The sequence below is a fragment of the Priapulus caudatus genome, unplaced genomic scaffold (assembly GCF_000485595.1).
Source record: "Priapulus caudatus unplaced genomic scaffold, Priapulus_caudatus-5.0.1 Scaffold27, whole genome shotgun sequence".
Classification (NCBI taxonomy): domain Eukaryota; kingdom Metazoa; phylum Priapulida; class Priapulimorpha; order Priapulimorphida; family Priapulidae; genus Priapulus; species Priapulus caudatus.
Genome location: NW_014577088.1, coordinates 1,121,805 through 1,141,001, shown reverse-complemented (window position 1 = coordinate 1,141,001; position 19,197 = coordinate 1,121,805). Strand labels below are relative to the sequence as shown.

At 46.8% G+C, this 19,197-nt stretch overlaps 1 protein-coding gene across 1 annotated transcript in view; it reads left to right on the top strand.

Annotated features, from left to right (window-relative positions):
* Window positions 1-8,596, top strand: part of LOC106814913 (bone morphogenetic protein 2-like) — a 14,422-nt gene extending 5,826 nt beyond the window's left edge. Inside the window, exons 2-3 of the mRNA XM_014819298.1 lie at window positions 4,518-4,868; window positions 5,630-8,596. Of these exons, the coding sequence (XP_014674784.1) occupies window positions 4,523-4,868; window positions 5,630-6,501 (1,218 nt within the window). The 5' untranslated portion in view covers window positions 4,518-4,522 and the 3' untranslated portion in view covers window positions 6,502-8,596. The remainder of the gene's footprint in view (window positions 1-4,517; window positions 4,869-5,629) is intronic.
* Window positions 8,597-19,197: the final 10,601 nt, after the last annotated feature.

Below are 19,197 nucleotides of genomic sequence, written 5' to 3'. Positions count from 1 at the left end.
ACACACACACACACACACACACACACACACACACACACACACACACACACTAAACAAACAAATAGCCTGAAGGGAGGCTGGGACAGAGATTGGGAAATACTATGTTTGGAGTAGTATGGTGACAGGGATGGCGTGTAGTCCGTCCGCTACGGATGTATGCGTTTGTTGGTTGGCGGTTAATTTGTAAAGTTGGCTGCTATCGGCAATGTAATTAAGCAGCTGAAAGGATTAGCCGTAGATCGCGTGGTGATTGCAACAGTTCAGTAATCGCTCCCACGTACACATATGGTTGCGCAACGAGTATCGCGTACGAAATATCCGTAGGCCATGCAAGACACACGTACTCGTTGCTCCATCCACCACGTACATGCGTTCATCGGCTATTCAAGTCGCAATGCGCCCGCATCTTCCCACACTTTCGCCCCGCATAACAGGAACCATACAGATGCAACAAACACAGTGAACGGCTAAATAATTCGGTTATTGTAAGCTAAGTAGGAAAAATTTCGGACTAACATATTGCTTTTCTGGCGCGTTTGTCGGCGAGCGAGCTGAACCCCGCGTTTGTTGATGTTTGAAATACGACGCGAGAGTTAGCGTTTTATTTCAATTATGAGTTACGAAAACAGTGATACGATAGAAGCGGTCCGTGCTCGACTGACTCAATCAGATCGCCCGCGTCTGTGTCTGTTACGAGTCGCTAACGTAACACTTTCACTAAAAGTATCGCCCTGGAAACCAAACGATCGTTTGCTTGAACTCTTAAAGTAGTGTTTACTAATTCCTTCTCAGAGGTCCCAAGTTGGGAAAATCCAAGAAAGTGATCACTTGTGATAATGGTCCATCGCCGTTTTTCCGCGGTGCGCAAAAACAGGTAAAAAGTTGTGGCGGGCTGCGACATGTGTTTGTCGCGGCGCACCACCATTTTTTATAAAGTATAAATGTAAAATAAAATGAAAATTCAAAATGAAAATGCAAAAAAAACAAATTTGTGGCCTTTTATTGTTCGCTGGAATCAAAGTACATCAACAACCACGGCAAATTTAGTAATTTACTGATGTAAATGATAAAATATGGCTGAAAAATGTTACGACCGGGACTTTTTGGACTCATACCGGGGCTCCGGGACCAGCATGTCGTACCGGGAGGATCTCGGTCCCCCCGAGACACTTGGAACGTCTGCCTTCTTGATTGATCGCCGTAAATTACGATGATTGACGCGCGATCCTGGTCACGGAGTTTCGTGGTATTCTATATAACGATGATAAAACAGGGAACTCTATGGATGTGGCATCATCGTCTCTTCAAATGACGATGAAATGTTAATTCTATCTTTACTTTATTCACGTTCTTTTAATTTATTCAGCAATTTTATACAGCAAATTATTCGCATAAATAGTTAGGTTCAAAGGTAAATTTAATTATGTATGTTTCAATGCAATTTCCTCGACGCCAGTCTGTTTGTCATGGTAATAACGAATTAAAGTTCAACAAATCTTCTCGGTTCAACAGAATCTTTAGTGTTTCATAGAGCATGTTCGAAAATACAAGTCTGTCCAAACAGATTGTTAATTTGTTACGCTGTAACAATGGTCGCTATGCCACGACGGTGTTATTGTAGATTGATCTAAACTAATATGATAGCAATATGCAAGAATTCAATCAATTGTTGCAAAGCGCAAACGCGCTGTATTTCGTAAGTTATTGATGTATTTAATTTATTAAGTATGAACTTTTAATATGTTTTAATATATTTTTAATGGCAAGCTGAATATGTTTTGATTCTATTCTGCTAGTAGTCGTTGTGCATTTTACCAATGCGCTTTCATGTGGCTCCGTAGGCCGAAGGCAGAAGCAAACGCCCGGGCACAGATTGGCCACTGAAAGTCCAGGGACTGGGTTGGTGGACGGGACGCTGCCCTGTGGCGTCGCTCTCTAGCAGCTGCCAGGAACTCACGACGGTTTTCCTCAAATTTCAGCGTGGCATTCCTGGAGGCAGCTCTCCAATTAGTTCTGTCAGCAGCTGTAGGTTCGAGCTGCGTAGGATGCAACGGGGCCCATTTGAGGGCATCTTTTAGTGTGTCCTTGTAGCGTTTCCGCGGTCTATCTCAGTGACGCTTACCTTCAGACAGCTCACTATAGAGAACCTGCCTGGGTATCCTAGACGGGTCCATCCACTGATTTTGATTCCATTACAACTGCTCTATTTGTAATGAAATTTCAACACGAATTATAATCGCGTGTTTGATTGTGCGCAAATCTTAGTGGAAGCGTGGTGCTAAGACTCCAACAGTCGCGATCTTCTTCATTCCAACGATGGCTGTATAACGGTGGGTGAATCTGTAAGCTAAGGCGTCTATGAGACGCACATAGTTGAAGCCGCTCATATTCATTCAGCTTCATCGGGCTTCATCCAGCAGCTGTCTTACATCAGCGCTTTTATTACTTTTACGATTTCTCGGATTTTTAATGACGTTAAGACGACGACGTCGCATGGTAGATCTCCTAACTATGGTCATAAGTAGAACTTATTAAACCGCACGAAGATCTAAATTGAATGAGCATGTGGCGCCCGTCGCTGCTCTCTGAAGATTGGCTGGCGCTGGTTTACGTGGAGGGATAACTGTTTTCCCGACTGATGGAAGAAGCTGTATATGTACAGAGGTAAGTGTTTACCCCGTTGTTGATATGTCTGTAGAGAGGTTCCCGTTTCCCCGCCGGATTCGGTTTCAGTCTGTAGATGATGTGTTCGATTTCTGACCACCGGCCCTGCGATATCCATGTTCGCTGTCATGAACAGTAGCGCGACTTAGATATTTATTTGACAGTTTATGGGGATATAAACTAATTTTCCAAAACCGCGCAGCAGGATGTCGTGGGATGGTTCAACCATAAACCTGCCGCGCCACTTACTGCATGAACGCGATACCGTCATGTCGGAGCTGACATAGCATATACTGTGAGCTGTCAGCAGAGTAAGGCAAGCACTAACATTATAAGTTCATATGTAGGCGTGATGCGTCAAGAATTGGAAAGTGACGAAAGCGTCCGTGGCATATATATACGTAGGTGTTCGTTGTCCAACAATATAGTCGTTGCCGCAACAATGCCAGCCAATAACAGTGTGTGCGGCCATGTGCATATAGATAGGTTTGAATCGCCGCGATGGGTTTGTGTGCATGCGTGCGTGCGTGCCTGTGCGTGTCCGTGGGTGTTCATTCACGTAGAGGAGTGTGCGTGCGGGCGTGCGCGTATGTGCGTGTGCATGTGTGCGTGCGGGTGAATTATTGCGCGGGCGTGCGCGCGCATGCGCGTATGCATATGTGTACGCGCGTGTATGACTGCGGATGCGCGTGTGCGTATGTGCGTGTGCGCGCGGGTGTGAGCGTGTGCGTGCGCGTGTGGGAGTGAGTGTGCGTGGCGTTCCTATTCCTTGTCTGTGGCTTTCCGCGTACAGCGCACACTGATAGATTAACGTCCCCGTGCTTGAGCGCATCTGCGGAGTGTCACGGATGAAGATGCTGCCTCCGCTTCCTTGCTGGCATCTGCACAGCATCAACAGGAAGATGCCTAAGTTTGCTCGGCTGAACGGTTGCAGCATCTGTTGCCTTTTTGCTTGCCGCCTCGTGCATATGCAGGTGCCGCTGCACGCCGGTACGCGGAAACGCGGAATAAGCCCTGCTAACCGACCGACGTGGTGGGCGTAGGTAATGAGTTAAAAGCGCAGCGAGCCGTCACTGCGCCGCATAGGAGAGCGCGCGCGGTGCATGCACTCTAGAGGCAGTAAATCAACGACCGAACTTCGCCAGAACATATCTCCGCTATCGTCTTATTACGGCATGCGCACGGGAGTTTTGACTGGTTCATTAATGGGAGTAGGTACTGCATTTTATTTTCCGTACTCATGCCGTTCGCTTTTACTTTGTCACCTTGTTCAGTAGCTCCGGCCAGCCTTTCCGTGAAGACGTGTACGCTACTACACGCCAGTACAACGGTCGACGTTCTTTCGAGTGTAATATCATGAGACCGCTCTATTATATGCATACTACGACTCATATATATATATATATATATATAGGATATTCTAAGTACGCACGCGCTCTAACCGCAGCTGTTGAAGAAAATATGCAAGCTTATATTGTTTTTGCATCTAGCAGGATGAGTATCCGCGTGTATCTGCGTATAGACTTCTCATCCTCAACACGCCATGATAAGACCTTGCCCATGCAGCTTCTCAGTGTCATTCTATCTCTGCCTAGTGCATTTACACGGGAGCACCTGTTGCGCGAGCGTTTTCGGTCAGATTCGTTTTTCTCACGCGCACGCGACTACAGGTTCGGGAGATGGAGGGAGACAGGTGTCTGCAGGAAGCTACGGCTTCGCTGGGCTGTCGTGTTTGCGTGCGCTCTGAACTCTAAAATACACGTGTAGGTGGGCCCGTACGATCAGAACTCGCACGCTTCGCTTGCCTCATCGTTCGAGAACTAATCCGTTTTTGCTTCTTTTTCTTCGCACAGAAAACATGACCAGCAGCACGAGGATACTGTGGCTGCTGGTACTACTGTCTGCAGTCTTGGAACTGTGCGCCGATCTTCTACCGGAAGCTAGTCGCGACGCCATCAGCTCGCTCGTTGCCGACGAGCTGCACGCGCCGGAAGTGACGCAGGAATATCTCGACAACATCGAGACACGCTTGCTGCAAATGTTCGGCCTGAGCAGGCGACCTAGGCCTCGATCGAAGGCCGCCATACCGGAGTACATACTGCAGTTGTACCAGGAGCATCTGCGCAATCCGGAGGAAGCCGGCATGTTTCACAACACACGAGACGGAACGACCCACGCGTCGAACACGATACGAAGCTTTTTCGGTAGGTGGAGAAACGTTAAAGTTTTCCCCGCGAATATGTTTGCAGCAGGAAAACGCTAATTTATACTTTTTTTAAATTTAAAATTTAAAAAAAAATTTGGTGTTTTATAGCATGCCTGCTTTGATCCACACAATTGCGAGATCCATTATTTTAATTTTAATTAATCGTGCTACTTTTATTCAATTGAGAACTGTTAACGGGGATATGTGCTGGGGTAGAATTGAAGCTCACGGCTAATGGTGTGTTTGAATATTTGACGACTTTCGCGATACCGGCTTACTTAGGCCTTACTTTTAGCAGTATGAATACATGCTGGGCAACGGGACTATGTAAATACGAGTTGACTCCTTCCCTACCATACACAGACAGACGCGTACACTCATCCCTAACCACAAGCGACCACGCAAACACACATACACACACACACGGGCGCCTGCACGCACACACACACACACACACACGGGCGCCTGCTCTCTCTCACACACACACACACACACACACACACACACACACACACATTCGTACGCACGCACTCACGCACGCACACACACATACAATTAAATTTAATCTTGCTTTATATTCTAAATGTTTTTTACTGATGACACAGTAAAAAATTTATACCACCATCTCCGTTATTCTACTGACTACTATATATATATATATATATATATATATATATATATATATATATATATATATGGATATATATAATTTTGTTTCGTTTTTATTTAAGCGCGTATTTATGCCAAACGTTTTTTCAGCGGGAGGAGACGGCGAGGCATCGCCTGACGGCAGGCTGTCGTTTGACGTCCTCAACATACCGTGCGACGAGCATCTAGCTGGCTCCGAGCTACGCGTTTACCGGCAGGCGCTGCCGGCCCACGCCGGCGATACGCGCGTGCGCGTGAACGTTTACGAGACGGTGCAGCCGCCGCCACCGACGAGCGGGGCTGCCGACGACGACGACATCATCGAGAGACTCGTCGACACGCGGCTGATCGACGTCAACGCCACCGGCTGGGAGTCGTTCGACGTGTCGCCGGCCGTGCGACAGTGGACGCACCGGCCGCGCGACAACCACGGCCTGCGGGTCGAGGTGACGAGCGCTCACGGACGTCGGCTCGACGCGGCGCACCCGCACCGCCAGCACGTGCGGTTACGCCGCTCGGCGTCCAGCGACGACGCGGCCGCGTGGCGGCGACACCAGCCGTTTCTCGTCGCCTTCACGGACGATGGCCGACGCTCGTTCGGCGGGCGACGCGCGAAGCGGCAGACGGAGCGCGGTCGGCGACGCAACCGCCGGAAGGGCAGTCACAAGAACAACTGCCGCCGACACAACCTGTACGTAGACTTTCGCGACGTCGGCTGGGACGACTGGATCGTCGCGCCGCCCGGCTACCAGGCGTTCTACTGCAAGGGCGACTGCCCGTTCCCGCTCGCCGACCACCTGAACTCCACCAACCACGCCATCGTGCAGACGCTTGTGAACTCCGTGAGTCCGGCCGCCGTGCCGCGCGCCTGCTGCGTGCCGACAGACCTCAGCCCCATCAGCATGTTATACCTCGACGAGCACGAGAAAGTCGTGCTGAAAAACTACCAGGACATGGTCGTCGAGGGCTGCGGATGTCGCTGAGGCGCGAAGCGACGCCAGCGCGCACGCTCACGGCTTCTATGCACGTCGTCAGTAAGGTCCAGCTCCTCGGAGGACCTGATTAGGGGTTGAGACTGCTTGTGGGGCTGTGACCTCGACGCCTAACGTGATTAGTGAGACACGGGCTGTATCTGACGAGGCACCAGACGTGATACTCGGGAAACGTGTACCGCGCCGCGACTTACGAACGACGTTCATTCAAAAATTACCCTCTCCGCAGTTAAACTGGCGGCGGGCAGGTCGTCGTCGGTTATCCTTGACTATGTAGGTTAGCCGCGGAGACGACGACGGTGCACACGGCCCAGCTGACGCCAAGTGACACGAGAGAACGAGCCAACTACGTGGAAAGATCGACGGTGATTAGTGCATAGAATTTTTTAAATCTGGCGCCCGCCCACCGTCTGCGTCTCCGGCCGAAACAACTGATGTTCGTTTCATTCAAGCGTCTCGTCGCCCGACTGGCGTCAGACGTGCATCGGACGCTCGCAGTCGCTTTGTGTGATGTCCTCTGTCCAGCCGACGTTAACGTATTAGCTGATAATGCTAGAGGCGGTAATATGCACTCTCCCTGTATGCTTGCGGCAGATGGACTGTGTTGAGGACTATCTTTAACAGTGACAGAAAGAGAGAAACAGAGAGGAGATATGGGGAAGGAGAGAGAGACAGATCGACAGATAGACAGATAGGCAGACAGACAGATAGGCAGACAGACAGATAGACATAGAGACAGACAGACAGGCGGTCAGACAGACAGACAGGCGGTCAGACAGACAGACAGACAGACACACAGACACATAGACACACAGACACACAGACACACAGACACATAGACACACAGACAGACAGACAGGCAGACAGATTGAGATACAGACAGACAGCAGACAGGTAGACAGGCAGAGTGAGTGCGAAAGAGTAGATGTTAGAGGCAGAGGCAGATAATGGGAGTGAGTGACGGCCGGACGGCAAAATTTTTTTCCCACTTGAGTTCCGGACCACAGCCAATCAGCGCACTCCATTCACTCGACTTCCTCGAAGCAACAATGAAAAATGAACGCCCTATCCCTAACCCTAACCCTAACACGTACCCGAACCCTAACACTAACTATAATCCAACCATATATATAAGAACCATTTATTACAAAACACTATCTATGATGGGTCCGGAACTCAAGTGAGAAAAAAAATTTCGCGGTCGGGCGGGGGAAATAGAGACGGGATGCAAGGGCACTTGCAGCACAAAAATATAGTCATATTGCACGCTTTCTTTAGAGTCACATTGCTATGGAATGACGGCCTTAGTAACATCCTTCGACGATCACATCGATGAAATTCAAGGATGAATTTGATTGTTTAACGCCAGTATCAATTCGCGCCCTTCTTCGCGATCGCGTCTCTGCTCCCCACACCACACACCAGCTTTGCTCCGCCTGCAGTGATAATGAAGACGTGTCTAGACCCACTAGGTCTCTAGCGTAGGGGACAGCGCGTCAGAGTTTGTGTATATGTGATTAAGCTGTCACGAGTAGGTTATAACCGAAGGCAACGATTTTTTTTGCGCGGCTGTGCATGCACGTAGTCACAGAGATAGAATTCTGTAAGATAAGGGCGGGTTATGAGAATAGTAAAGGCAACGACGACGACGACGACGACGACGACGATGATGACGACGACGACGACGATGACGACGACGAAGACGATGGTGACGACGACGATGACGACGACGACCACGACCACGACGACGATTATGATCATGCTAATGATGATGATGTCACTGACGGTGACGATAACGATGATGAAAATAATGACGTCACACGTAATACATAAGCGTGACTGTATATTTATGAGCTGTCAGCTGTGCGTTCGCATTACAGATCACTTATAGTTTATGTAATTATAAATATTGAGTTACAGTTACTTAAAAACATGTACATATTATCGATATTATAATATAATAATAAAAGTACAAGATAACCTACACTGATATTCTGTTATCTGAAGCGTTTCCTCTGTATTTATTGCGTATGAGTTGTAATAATAAACTGATGGCACACATGTCTATATCAATTTCACAATTTGATGCCAATGCGATATTGTAGTCATATATTTCTCTATATCTATCTACCTATCTCTATTTATTACTATTTCTATTTCTATTTCTCAAGAAAAATATCTGTCAATCCATCTACCTGTTTGCCTTTCTGTCTGTTTGTTTATCAATCTGCCTTTATACTTCTCTATCTATCTATCTATCTATCTATCTATCTATCTATCATCTATCTATCTATCTATCTATCTATCTATCTATCTATTTATCTATTTATCTATCTATCTATCTATCTAGCTATATATCTATCTATCTATCTAGCTAGCTATCTATCTATCTATCTATCTATCTATCTATCTATCTAATTAATTATCTACCTGTCTATCTATGTATCTATCTATCAATCTATATATCTATCTATCTATCTTTTAATACCTCTATCGATCCGTCCATATAACGATCCATCAATCAATCGATCGATCGAGCGATTTATTCATCCATTCATCCCATCCATCCATCCATCCGTACGTACGTACGTACGTGTGTATGTATGTTTGTATGTATGTGTGTGTGTGTGTGTGTGTGTGTGTGTGTGTGTGCGTGCGTGCGTGCGTGCGTGTATGTGTGTGTGTGTGTGCGTGCATGTGTGAGAGTGCATGCGTGCGTACGTCAATGCATATGTACAATATGTTATATATGCAATATAAAAACCGAAATAACAGCATGATCATTATTATAATGGTCACTGTTCTCATGACAATTTTTTCACAAAACCTTTAGTTGAAGAGTTTACAGTGTAATTCTTCGCGGTGATGGTTTCTTACAGGCAGGATTCGTGTTAAAATTGTTTGAGAATGTTCGGAAAAATCGTTAAGCAATCTTCGAATTAGACCCGCCATTTCATTATTGAGATATGAGTCTTACTTACTTTTTCGCTTTGTCCATATAATTGTTTTTTATATTGATATCATACATTTTACCTCGTATTAATGACAGTCCTGCAGATATAAATTCGTGTTTATAGAGTTGTAAGATTTATTATGGAGGTATTACCGTAGAACGCAAAGATTCATGATGCTTATATGTTGTTAGCATACACTAACTTTAAATCACATGTAATTCCCAGGTATCTCCATCGTGCATAAAACAATGCAAGATGCATAATATAAAAAACATGATATAAATGAGATATAATATGAGATAAATATAATATAATATAATATGAGATATATAATAGAGATAATATAATATGAGATAAATTGAAGTGCCATTAGGCATTGATCACGTGATTACTATATAAAAGCCAACACTCACTGCGGCTATGGTTGACCATATCTAATGTACATGACGTAGTCATACAAATTGATTGATACGAACAGAAGCATTAATTATTGCACTAGGGATGAATTAACTATAGAGAAATAATAAGCCATGAGTTACCACGTCGTATTCCTATAAATCGATGATGTTATTGTTATTAATTCTTTTAGTTTATCGTTCTGCTTGCCATGTCTCTTACACGACGTCTTAAATATTTTCATAACTTAATTTATTTCTTATAGTCATCTATTATGCGCTACCATTAATCTAATTGCGCCTCCCCGCTCTTTTCCTAATATTATCGCTTTGCTTACCAGATTGTTCCACGTTCTATTGTTTTTCACTGACCGTAAACGCTAACCCTACCCCTTATTTTCTCTTCACCGCCATCGACGCCCGTCAGTCGGTTCGGAGGGCAAGGAATAAAGCGTGGCTCTGTGCTGACGTTCATTAATCGCCCGAGTGGACGACGCAGACGCGCACGTGCACTAACATCGCGGTCCATTAGAGGACCCGGTGGCCAAACGCCCGCGTCCACCTATGCACACAAACAGATCATGTCATTAAGCAATATTCACGGAGTAGTTGACGGTTGGTGATGATAGGGTGGCCGCCGGATTGCGCTATTCCGCCTTGTTTTGTTTGCTTACATGATAAACACTAGGCCAGCACCATATGGAGCAAGTGTACGTCCGAGAAGGCGCGTGCACGCGCTCACTCCGTGGTACGCTATATAATAATGTGCGTGGTCCTAGCCGGGCTGGTCACGGCTCTTGGCCCCGTTTAAATAGCGAGAAGACATTCGCACATTGCGTGAGGTGCGTGCCACTAACTGAATTACGCGCACTCGCATGAAGGTATTTATGGGGTATTTACAAACGAGGATGGATTTTGAATTTAAACTGGATACGAATTTTTAAAAAGTCCACTGCAAACGCTTGCATAACAATGCTTTTCTCATACAAACAAGTTTGCTGTCGTCTTTTAATATATCTCCGCACATGTATGGTGGCCTAGGGGTTTCCAATTAGTTAAATTTAATTTACGTATATGGTGGTATAATTAGTTAACTATAGATATAAAACCCTGCATGTGGTGGTTTAGTTCGCTGCATGTGCGATTAAAAATGCATACCTATGGGAGTGTGAAGTAAGAAACCTCTTTCATGTTTATGTGGTGGTAAATATAATTACAGTAATTACGTCTGAATGCCTATGAGGCTATGGTATTAGGCAATGTCCACGTGCTTGTGGGGTTAGTTGCACGTCCGAGTCCGTGCAGTATTGCAGTTATAGCTACTTCTACATGACCGTGTGCTGGTGTCATTAGCTTAAACTATATGGTCGTGTGGTTGGTACGACTGCCACAGATTAGCGAAGACGCGCTGTATCTGATCTGGCAGATTAAACACGTAAAGAGGTTTCGCGTCAGGTATCGCTTCTCTCTACGCGCGCACCTGAAAGATTGAAATTCCATTACCTCGCAAGCCTCTTAAACAGCTTAAACGTCTTAGAAGTGCTTTCGCATGAATGGGTGTTGTGGACGGATGGCTGGTTACCGACCCCCGGGGCCATACAGCAGCGCTGCAACCGCAGGTGGGCGAGCCGCAGGTAAGCAGGCAGTACGCGCACATGCCCTGCCTGATAACATCCAACTATAGCGGCACAGCAGCACCGCGTATACCCGCTCGCAGCCTGCTACTGTAGCGCTACTGCTGTGCTTTTCGCTCGCCGAAAGTCACCCGTAGATACGTTTGTCACCCGAGGGGCAGGCCGTGTGACACCTTGATGGCGACAGTGTGGCGACACTAGACCTGCGTGGCTCGCTAGACGTCGCCGCGAGCGTTTTGCTAGCCGCGCGGACCGGCGCGAGCAACATCTGTCGGGCGCTTAAGCAAATATCTGCTTGTAATCGTGATATATAGGATAATAATTGAGTTTGGAGGACAAACAACCGACCCAAGGTTTCCCGATTTCACAGGCAATTAGACTAAATTGATGTACCGCTGTGTCGTTACTCAATTCCATTGATATGTCATCAATTGTTCATTCTGTGTGTAACGCGGATTTAATTCGTTGCGATCGTTTGTCGTTGTTATTATCGATGCATGCACCGCCCTCAGTTGCATTCCTCGTTCTCTCCTCTCCTCTTTTATGGCACCAGCGTCCTCACAGTTTTCGCTACTGCCCTTCGGTTCTTTGTCTCTGCCCCCAGTCACTGTTCTCTTTTCGCTTTCTCTTCGCTACGTGTCGCATTACCACGTCGTCATTTTTTCTCCCGAAAATGTGTGCTTTCGGACGGCCACTTTCGTCCTCTACATTCACGAAACTGAAGTCTAATTGAAGCCTGATGAACGAGCCTATGAACTTCTGAAATAAAGCCTAATTAATTAATTTTTCCTTCCCAAATATGGTCTTAAGTATTTCATCTTTAATCTTTAATAAAATCATTAACAACCTTGAAGCTAGCCGTGAATCTATGACCGAATAGATTCAGTGCGTTTGGAGCACTCGAAATGAACGCGCGTTTCTGAACGAGTCAGCTTTGTAATCTAAGCAGCATACGACATCGGCAACTCTCGGCATACGACAACGCCAACTCTCGGCATACAACATCGGCAACTCTCGGCATACGACATCGGCAACTCTCGGCATACGACATCGGCAACTCTTTCGTCGCGCGCCGTTCGCGCGCATGCAGCATCATGAGGCGGGGAAGAGCCAGCGTTCAAGGTCACTTACACACCGGTCTCTATTGCGGCCGGAAATTCACGCTACGAGTGCTGATGAGGATGCTCATTGTACAGGTGCATGAGCGAAGAGAACGAACGCGCTGAGCGGACGAAGGTGTGTTTGCACCGCACCCGGCTGTCGCTCGGCGCGAAAACTCATAAAAGTTTTTATGGGGAATAAAAATCATCGTTCGCCGGTCGGCACGACATAGGGATGTCGTTTGTGAAGCGGGGCGGCGTGTGTTAAAGTGTGATGGTATAGCTCGCCGTCATCACGTGCCGAGAGCGGTGTTTGTGAGTGCGTGCGCGTTATCATGTGCCGCACGTAGACAGAGACATGTGCCCGCGCGCGCGCTATAGCCTTTGCGTTTTACGATACATTTACGTTGTCGTGTTTCCTCTGTGTGATGTTTCGACATATTATGTAGGAATGTATGCTGAGCCCGCTCATGAGACACGCACGTACACGTACACGCACACGCACGCACACGCGCACACACACGCGTGCGCACACACAAACAAACATGAGTGAGTGAGTGAGTGAGTGAGTGAGTGAGTGAGTGAGTGAGTGAGTGAGTGAGTGAGTGAGTGAGTGAGTGAGTGAGTGAGTGAGAGAGTGAGTGAGTGAGTGAGTGAGAGAGTGAGTGAGTGAGTGAGTGAGTGAGTGAGTGAGTGAGTGAGTGAGTGAGTGAGTGAGTGAGTTGAGGGAATGAGTGAGTTAGTGAGTATGTGAGTGAGTACGTGAGAGAGAGGAGGGGGAGAGAAAAGAGAGAATGCGCACAAGAGAGCGGGAGAGCGATAGCGAGAACGAGAGGCGGTACAGGCAGAATGTAGCCTGAGAAGAACTGTGGGTGCAAATCTTTGCGGAAACAGAGAGGGATAACTCTTGTTTACTGCGAACATCACTATGGCTGCTGCTTTCCCCCACAGATGCGAGAGCAACAGATATACATGCTTGACTTCACACACCGAAAACAGGTTCGCCTCGTAAACTAACAGCAATCGCGTGGAAGGCAGCTCGAGAGAGGGAAGATGGCTGTAGCGAGCTGGTAAATGTAAAAGTCTGCCACGACCAGCCGCAGCATCCCGGCACCTGTCGGCTGGCCATCATATGTACAGGCGGCGGCAATAAATTCCACTAATAGACACGTAGCGTCAACTACGAGCAAACCGCTAATGCCTGCATGCCGGCTTATTTTACCAAAGAAACTGGGCGAGCGCGAAAGAAATAAGAAGGTGAAGGGCGATCTCAATGAAAAATAGTGGTAAATGTAGAGAGCGAAAGATATCGAAATATAAAGATGGGAGAGAGGGGGGAGTGAGAGTAAACGAGAGAGAAGAGTGAGTGAGAAGAAAAAGAGAGCGAGCTCGAGAGAGGCAATGGAGAGAGAGAGAGAGAGAGAGAGAGAGAGAGAGAGAGAGATAGAAAGAGCGAGAGAAGGGAAACCGAAAGAGGGGACAAGAAGAAAAGAGAGACCGAGAGAAAAGGGGGTTGAAAGACAATTAATGGAAGGTGAAGATGGCGAATGATAGTTGCTAGATGAATAGATATAAATAAACATATGGACGGGTGGACCGATAGAGGGACGGACGGGGGGACGAACAGTTCAATAAAAAATCAAGAGAGGAAGGGAATGCAAGAGGGGAGAGAATGAGTGCATAAAAACACGAGGGAGGCTGGGCGAGATGGATGCAAGGAAAGAAACAGAGAGAGAGAGAGAGGTGAAAAGATAGTGGAACAGAAATGTACTCCTGCTAGTCATTCCTAACTTGGTTTCAGATTGTGTATGCGAGCGTGCGTGCGTGTATGTGTGAGCGTACGTATGGGTGTGTGCATGCAGGTGCGTGTAGCGGTTTCTTCACAGGTAAGGTATAAATTACCTAAAGGTTTTTGAATAGAATTGTGCGTGTGAGCGCGTGTGTGCGCGCGCGCCCGTGTGTGGATATAGACTAGGTCTTTATTTGGGTAGCGTCCTAGCGCAACCTTTTACACACCCGTCGTCATACAGTCACATATTGATACTACATAAGATTCTTCGTGAATGCTCAGAAGTAGAACACTACCAACCTACCCAACCCACCACTTGAGTAAGGAATCGGATGAGCGTGAGTGGGCAGGTTGGGGCTGGGGTGCTACTGCTAGCAACGCGGCAGATGTCATCCGGGAGTGCAATCACAAAGTCATGTTGACTCTGCACAAACGCCTTCCATTAGGCGCGCAGAATGCGCAGGGCCTTTCAACACGGCCAGCGGGCCCTCTATCCATTGTGCGCAGTTCCTTGATATATAGTCAAGTGCTTTTACCACCCTCCACCATTTTACATGACAAAGGGCGGTTTGCTTTGCCAGTAAACTGGTGGGCAGTGGCGTGTATGGCGTGCACGGGTATAATTAGCCGGCGCGAGCTCAGGTAGCTCGCTGAAAAGCTAATATTTGTTTCTTGTGTCATTTAGGGCCATAAATCTCGAGAATAGACGCATTTTCGTTGGCGGAGCTTGTTTGACGAGTGAACACGAGGGGGTGTGAGTGGGGGTTAGGAGTGCGGTGAGGTGGTGGGGGACTACGTTCGAACAGGTCTGCGTCCGGTTCTGCTTCGTTAATATGTCGGCAGGCATATCCAGCGACCCACGTCTGACGGTGATTGTCGTATTATCTATTTTATTTATTATTATACTAACGTCGATTGCATCTGTCACTTCAGCTCTTTATTTGTCTATGTTTCTGTCATCATGCGCGATCTCGCACTCAATTCCAGCTCTCTCTCTCTCTCTCTCTCTATATATATATTAGAGAAAAGCACACGGACACGGATGGATTCATGAATTTAAAATCAAAACATGATAATAATTTGATAAAGAATTCATTTACATATGATTCCATTTTTTTAATAGGCTGCGGAAGAGACGTTGTCAATATAGGACACCATATATTTTGATTTTGATTTTAGAGTTATGATATGCACACGCGCGCGCGAACACACACACACACACACACACACACACACACACACACACACACACACACACACACACACACACACACACACACTCACGCACACACACTATATACATATATATATATTTGAATACGTTTTCTGAACAAGAACGCAATTATGAATGCAGTGACGATATAGTCTAGCTCACACGCCCTCTATTGTCTTGCTCTTCATTCACCCGAGCGCAACTGCACTTTGATGGAGTGCAGTGAATAGCTCATATAGACTGGTGGATGTACGTACACGGAGGGAAACGGGAACAATGGCAGTGTTGTGAGGCGATCGGCCGGGCCACAGCTAGAACGCGCGTAATCTCACGAGTTCGTGCGACGAAATACGGTTCCTGCTACCGGGCTATTACCGCCGAAGAAAACGCCCCTGTCATTATGGCCCAGGGACCTTAATGTGCACGACCTCCAAATAAGTCGGCGGCCAGCAATGGGAAATCGATCGCTATCTGTTCATCGTGACTGACGTGCCGAGAAGGATAGGTGCGTGTTAACAGGATGGACACTCGTTACCAGGGCTACACGCGGAATGTCAACTCGAAGCATTCTCGAAGCGTTTCCTAATCGGCTCCGTGAATAGTTCACACGTATCTTTCGATCTTGGTTCCCAAGTGTGAATAGTTCACCAATATAGATTGCGTCTACGTAAAATAGTCGAACAAATGGCCGTACGAACGCACTAATCGGGATAAATCAGAACCATTCTATATATGATCCGCAATACCTACGTTGGCAGTGGCGTAGCCAGGATTTTTTAACAAGGGGGCCAAAATCAGCGAACTGTGCAAAATAGTGGATGACTTAAAATTTTAATGGTTTCTCCGCCTCCCTCTCCACACCCTAGGCTCCCCCACCTCTCAGCTCTGCATATCTTTGTTTTAGGCGCCATGAAAAGAGCCGATATTTTTGTTCGTTGTTCTCTGCTCCCAGGATAATCTTGGCAAGATATGTAACTGTTCAGTGGCGGATCCAGGATTCCAAGGAGGCGTGAAAACAGGCGGGGGTTCTGGGAAAGTTTTGAAAATGTAGATCGCAGGAGATGGTATTTGAGGCACTTTTCAGTACATGTACATCCTTCATTCTGACTACGATAACTGTACGTGGGTTAAGTAAGGAGAATTTATCCAAGAGAGAGAAAGAGAAAGAGAGAGAGAGAGAGAGAGAGAGAGAGAGAGAGAGAGAGAGAGAGTCGGGCAGAGAGGAGGCATAGGGGAATCGAGAAAAATAAAAGTGTGGCGAAGACGATAAAGGAACGGACAAAGAGTGCGTGAGAGAGAGTAAAGAGAATTGTGAGCGGAGGTGATGGGCTGAATGAGAGAGGGAAACGTGGAAATGTAGGCGTCAGAAACAGGTGTGACTCTCTTCCGAACACCTGCATGCGAAATTCCTATTAAAATGCACGGGAGCACATTGAGGCTGTTGTCAAAAGATTCATCATCATATATTAAACCGATGTGCGTGTGTGCGCGCGCGTGCGTACATGCGTGCTGCATACGTCATGTGCGAGTGCGTGCGTGTGCGCACGTGTGCCTATATATATATATATAATATATATATATATATATTATATATATATATATATATATTATATATATGTGTGTCGTGTGTGTGCGTGGCGTGCCGTGGCGTGCGTGGGCGTGTGTGTGTGTGTGTGTGTGTGTGTGTGTGTGTGTGTGTGTGTGTGTGTGTGTGTGTGTGTGTGTGTGTGTGTATTTGTTTGTGTTACATATAGTTTCAAGTATCAAACATTGTCCGTTAGCAGTGCGCTCTCACTGCATTCGCTTCCAATAGCATCGCTCGAACCAAGCCACTTGCGGGCATTGTGACCTATCTACGGAACATATCTAAGATGGCCGAAGAGCAACGGCGGGAGTGGCAGGCAGTTCACCCTGCCGAGCATATGAAATACGTCCAGTAGAGGCTCCCATCGCCAGCTGTCTCTTCGCATCAAATCGCACCTATGATTACCAGTACACACCTGCAATTACGCGCGTACACCCGGAGCTCGGCGAGTAATTGATTTCTAGATAAAGCAGGTATAAATTCCGATGCAGTGTTATAACATCGCGTGCCGCCGTGCCGTTGTAACCTCGGCCTCTCTCACAATGCGGCCGCCCGTTTTTCTAAACTGTTTCTCTTCTTCCAATTTCTTGTTAACTACTAAATTGGGAGGTAGGTACGCCTCATTCGGGTATTCAACAAATAGTATGTTTCACGCGAAACCTAATCACAGTAATCACGACCACGTCTGCGCAAATACGAAATATAATGACAGCGCAATTTTAAAAAGTATGCGAAAATATAATTACGAGAAAATTAAAATCCAACCACGCACTTGCAACGCTCGGTTGCTTCGCGTGCGCGCCGGTGAATGGCAGAGATTGTTTCCTGTGACAGCTAATGGTTTTGTTTGAGGCTATTTCACGAAGCGGCTGCCATCACGTACCATTATCCTCGCTTCGTTCACGTTTTTACGACGAATGAAAAGGTTCCAGTTAAATTCACAGGCGATCTCTGCTCGCCGTGACGTCAGCAGCCCTCGCCAGACAGGCAGACGACGGAGTTGCCCAACTGCTCTCGCGCACAGACATACGGACGCCATGATAATCTGAAACGAGACATTTTTGGCACACTAGACGAGGCCAAGCTGGGCGGAGGGGACGACGCACAGCAGCTGCGTGATCACTACATACATGCTTCATACCGCCGCTCCATCCAACCCTGCGTTTCATTGTTAAATAAATTAATAATATTATATTATATACATATTATTATCACGCGCGCGGGGGCCTTTACGATACCGCCTTTTATAATACGCATGATTATGTGATTACGACGTACGCTTCGTTGCCACTGCTATTAACTAACTATTCATTCAGCCAGCTCGCTCCGTCTGTCGACGTACTTCTCATATATTGCGGGAGAGAGCTGCTTTCCGGCGAAGGAATGCGAGCGAGAATTGCCCACTACTGCTGACAGTATCTGTCATGCCGCCATGGTTGCCGATATAGGTCCCTGGTGTGGTTCGTAGCACCGCGCAGACGTACAGTGTTGCTCTCCGGGCATTTGCGCCTAGAACTAACACAGTCGTGGCCTCGGGAATATCGTGCGTCAGCTGTGTATGCATGTACGAGCACAGTGGCCACTAGGATGCACGATACCGCAGGTATTGCGATATAGGACATCATCAACAACGCGATTTTTGGTTAATACTGTTATGTTGGTTATGTGCTTAACTTGTGGCGAAAGTTTTGCTTTAAGCCTATCACTCTTTGTGGTAATTGAGAAATATCCAAAATGCCATTTTTACATAAAAAAATTTGTGTACAAAATTTGTGTTGTCATGTAATTAGGTGCTGGAAATTTCATAAAACATTTTTGGGCTTGAGCATAGAGATACACCTCATCTATAAATAAAACGTGTGATTGATTTGATTCATTTGTCAATAACAATATAGATATGCGGGTATGCGTGCTTGCGTTTGTGTGTGTGTGTGTGTGTGTGTGTGTGTGTGTGTGTGTGTGTGTGTGTGTGTGTGTGTGTGTGTGTGTGTGTGTGTGTGTGTGTGTGTGCGCGCGT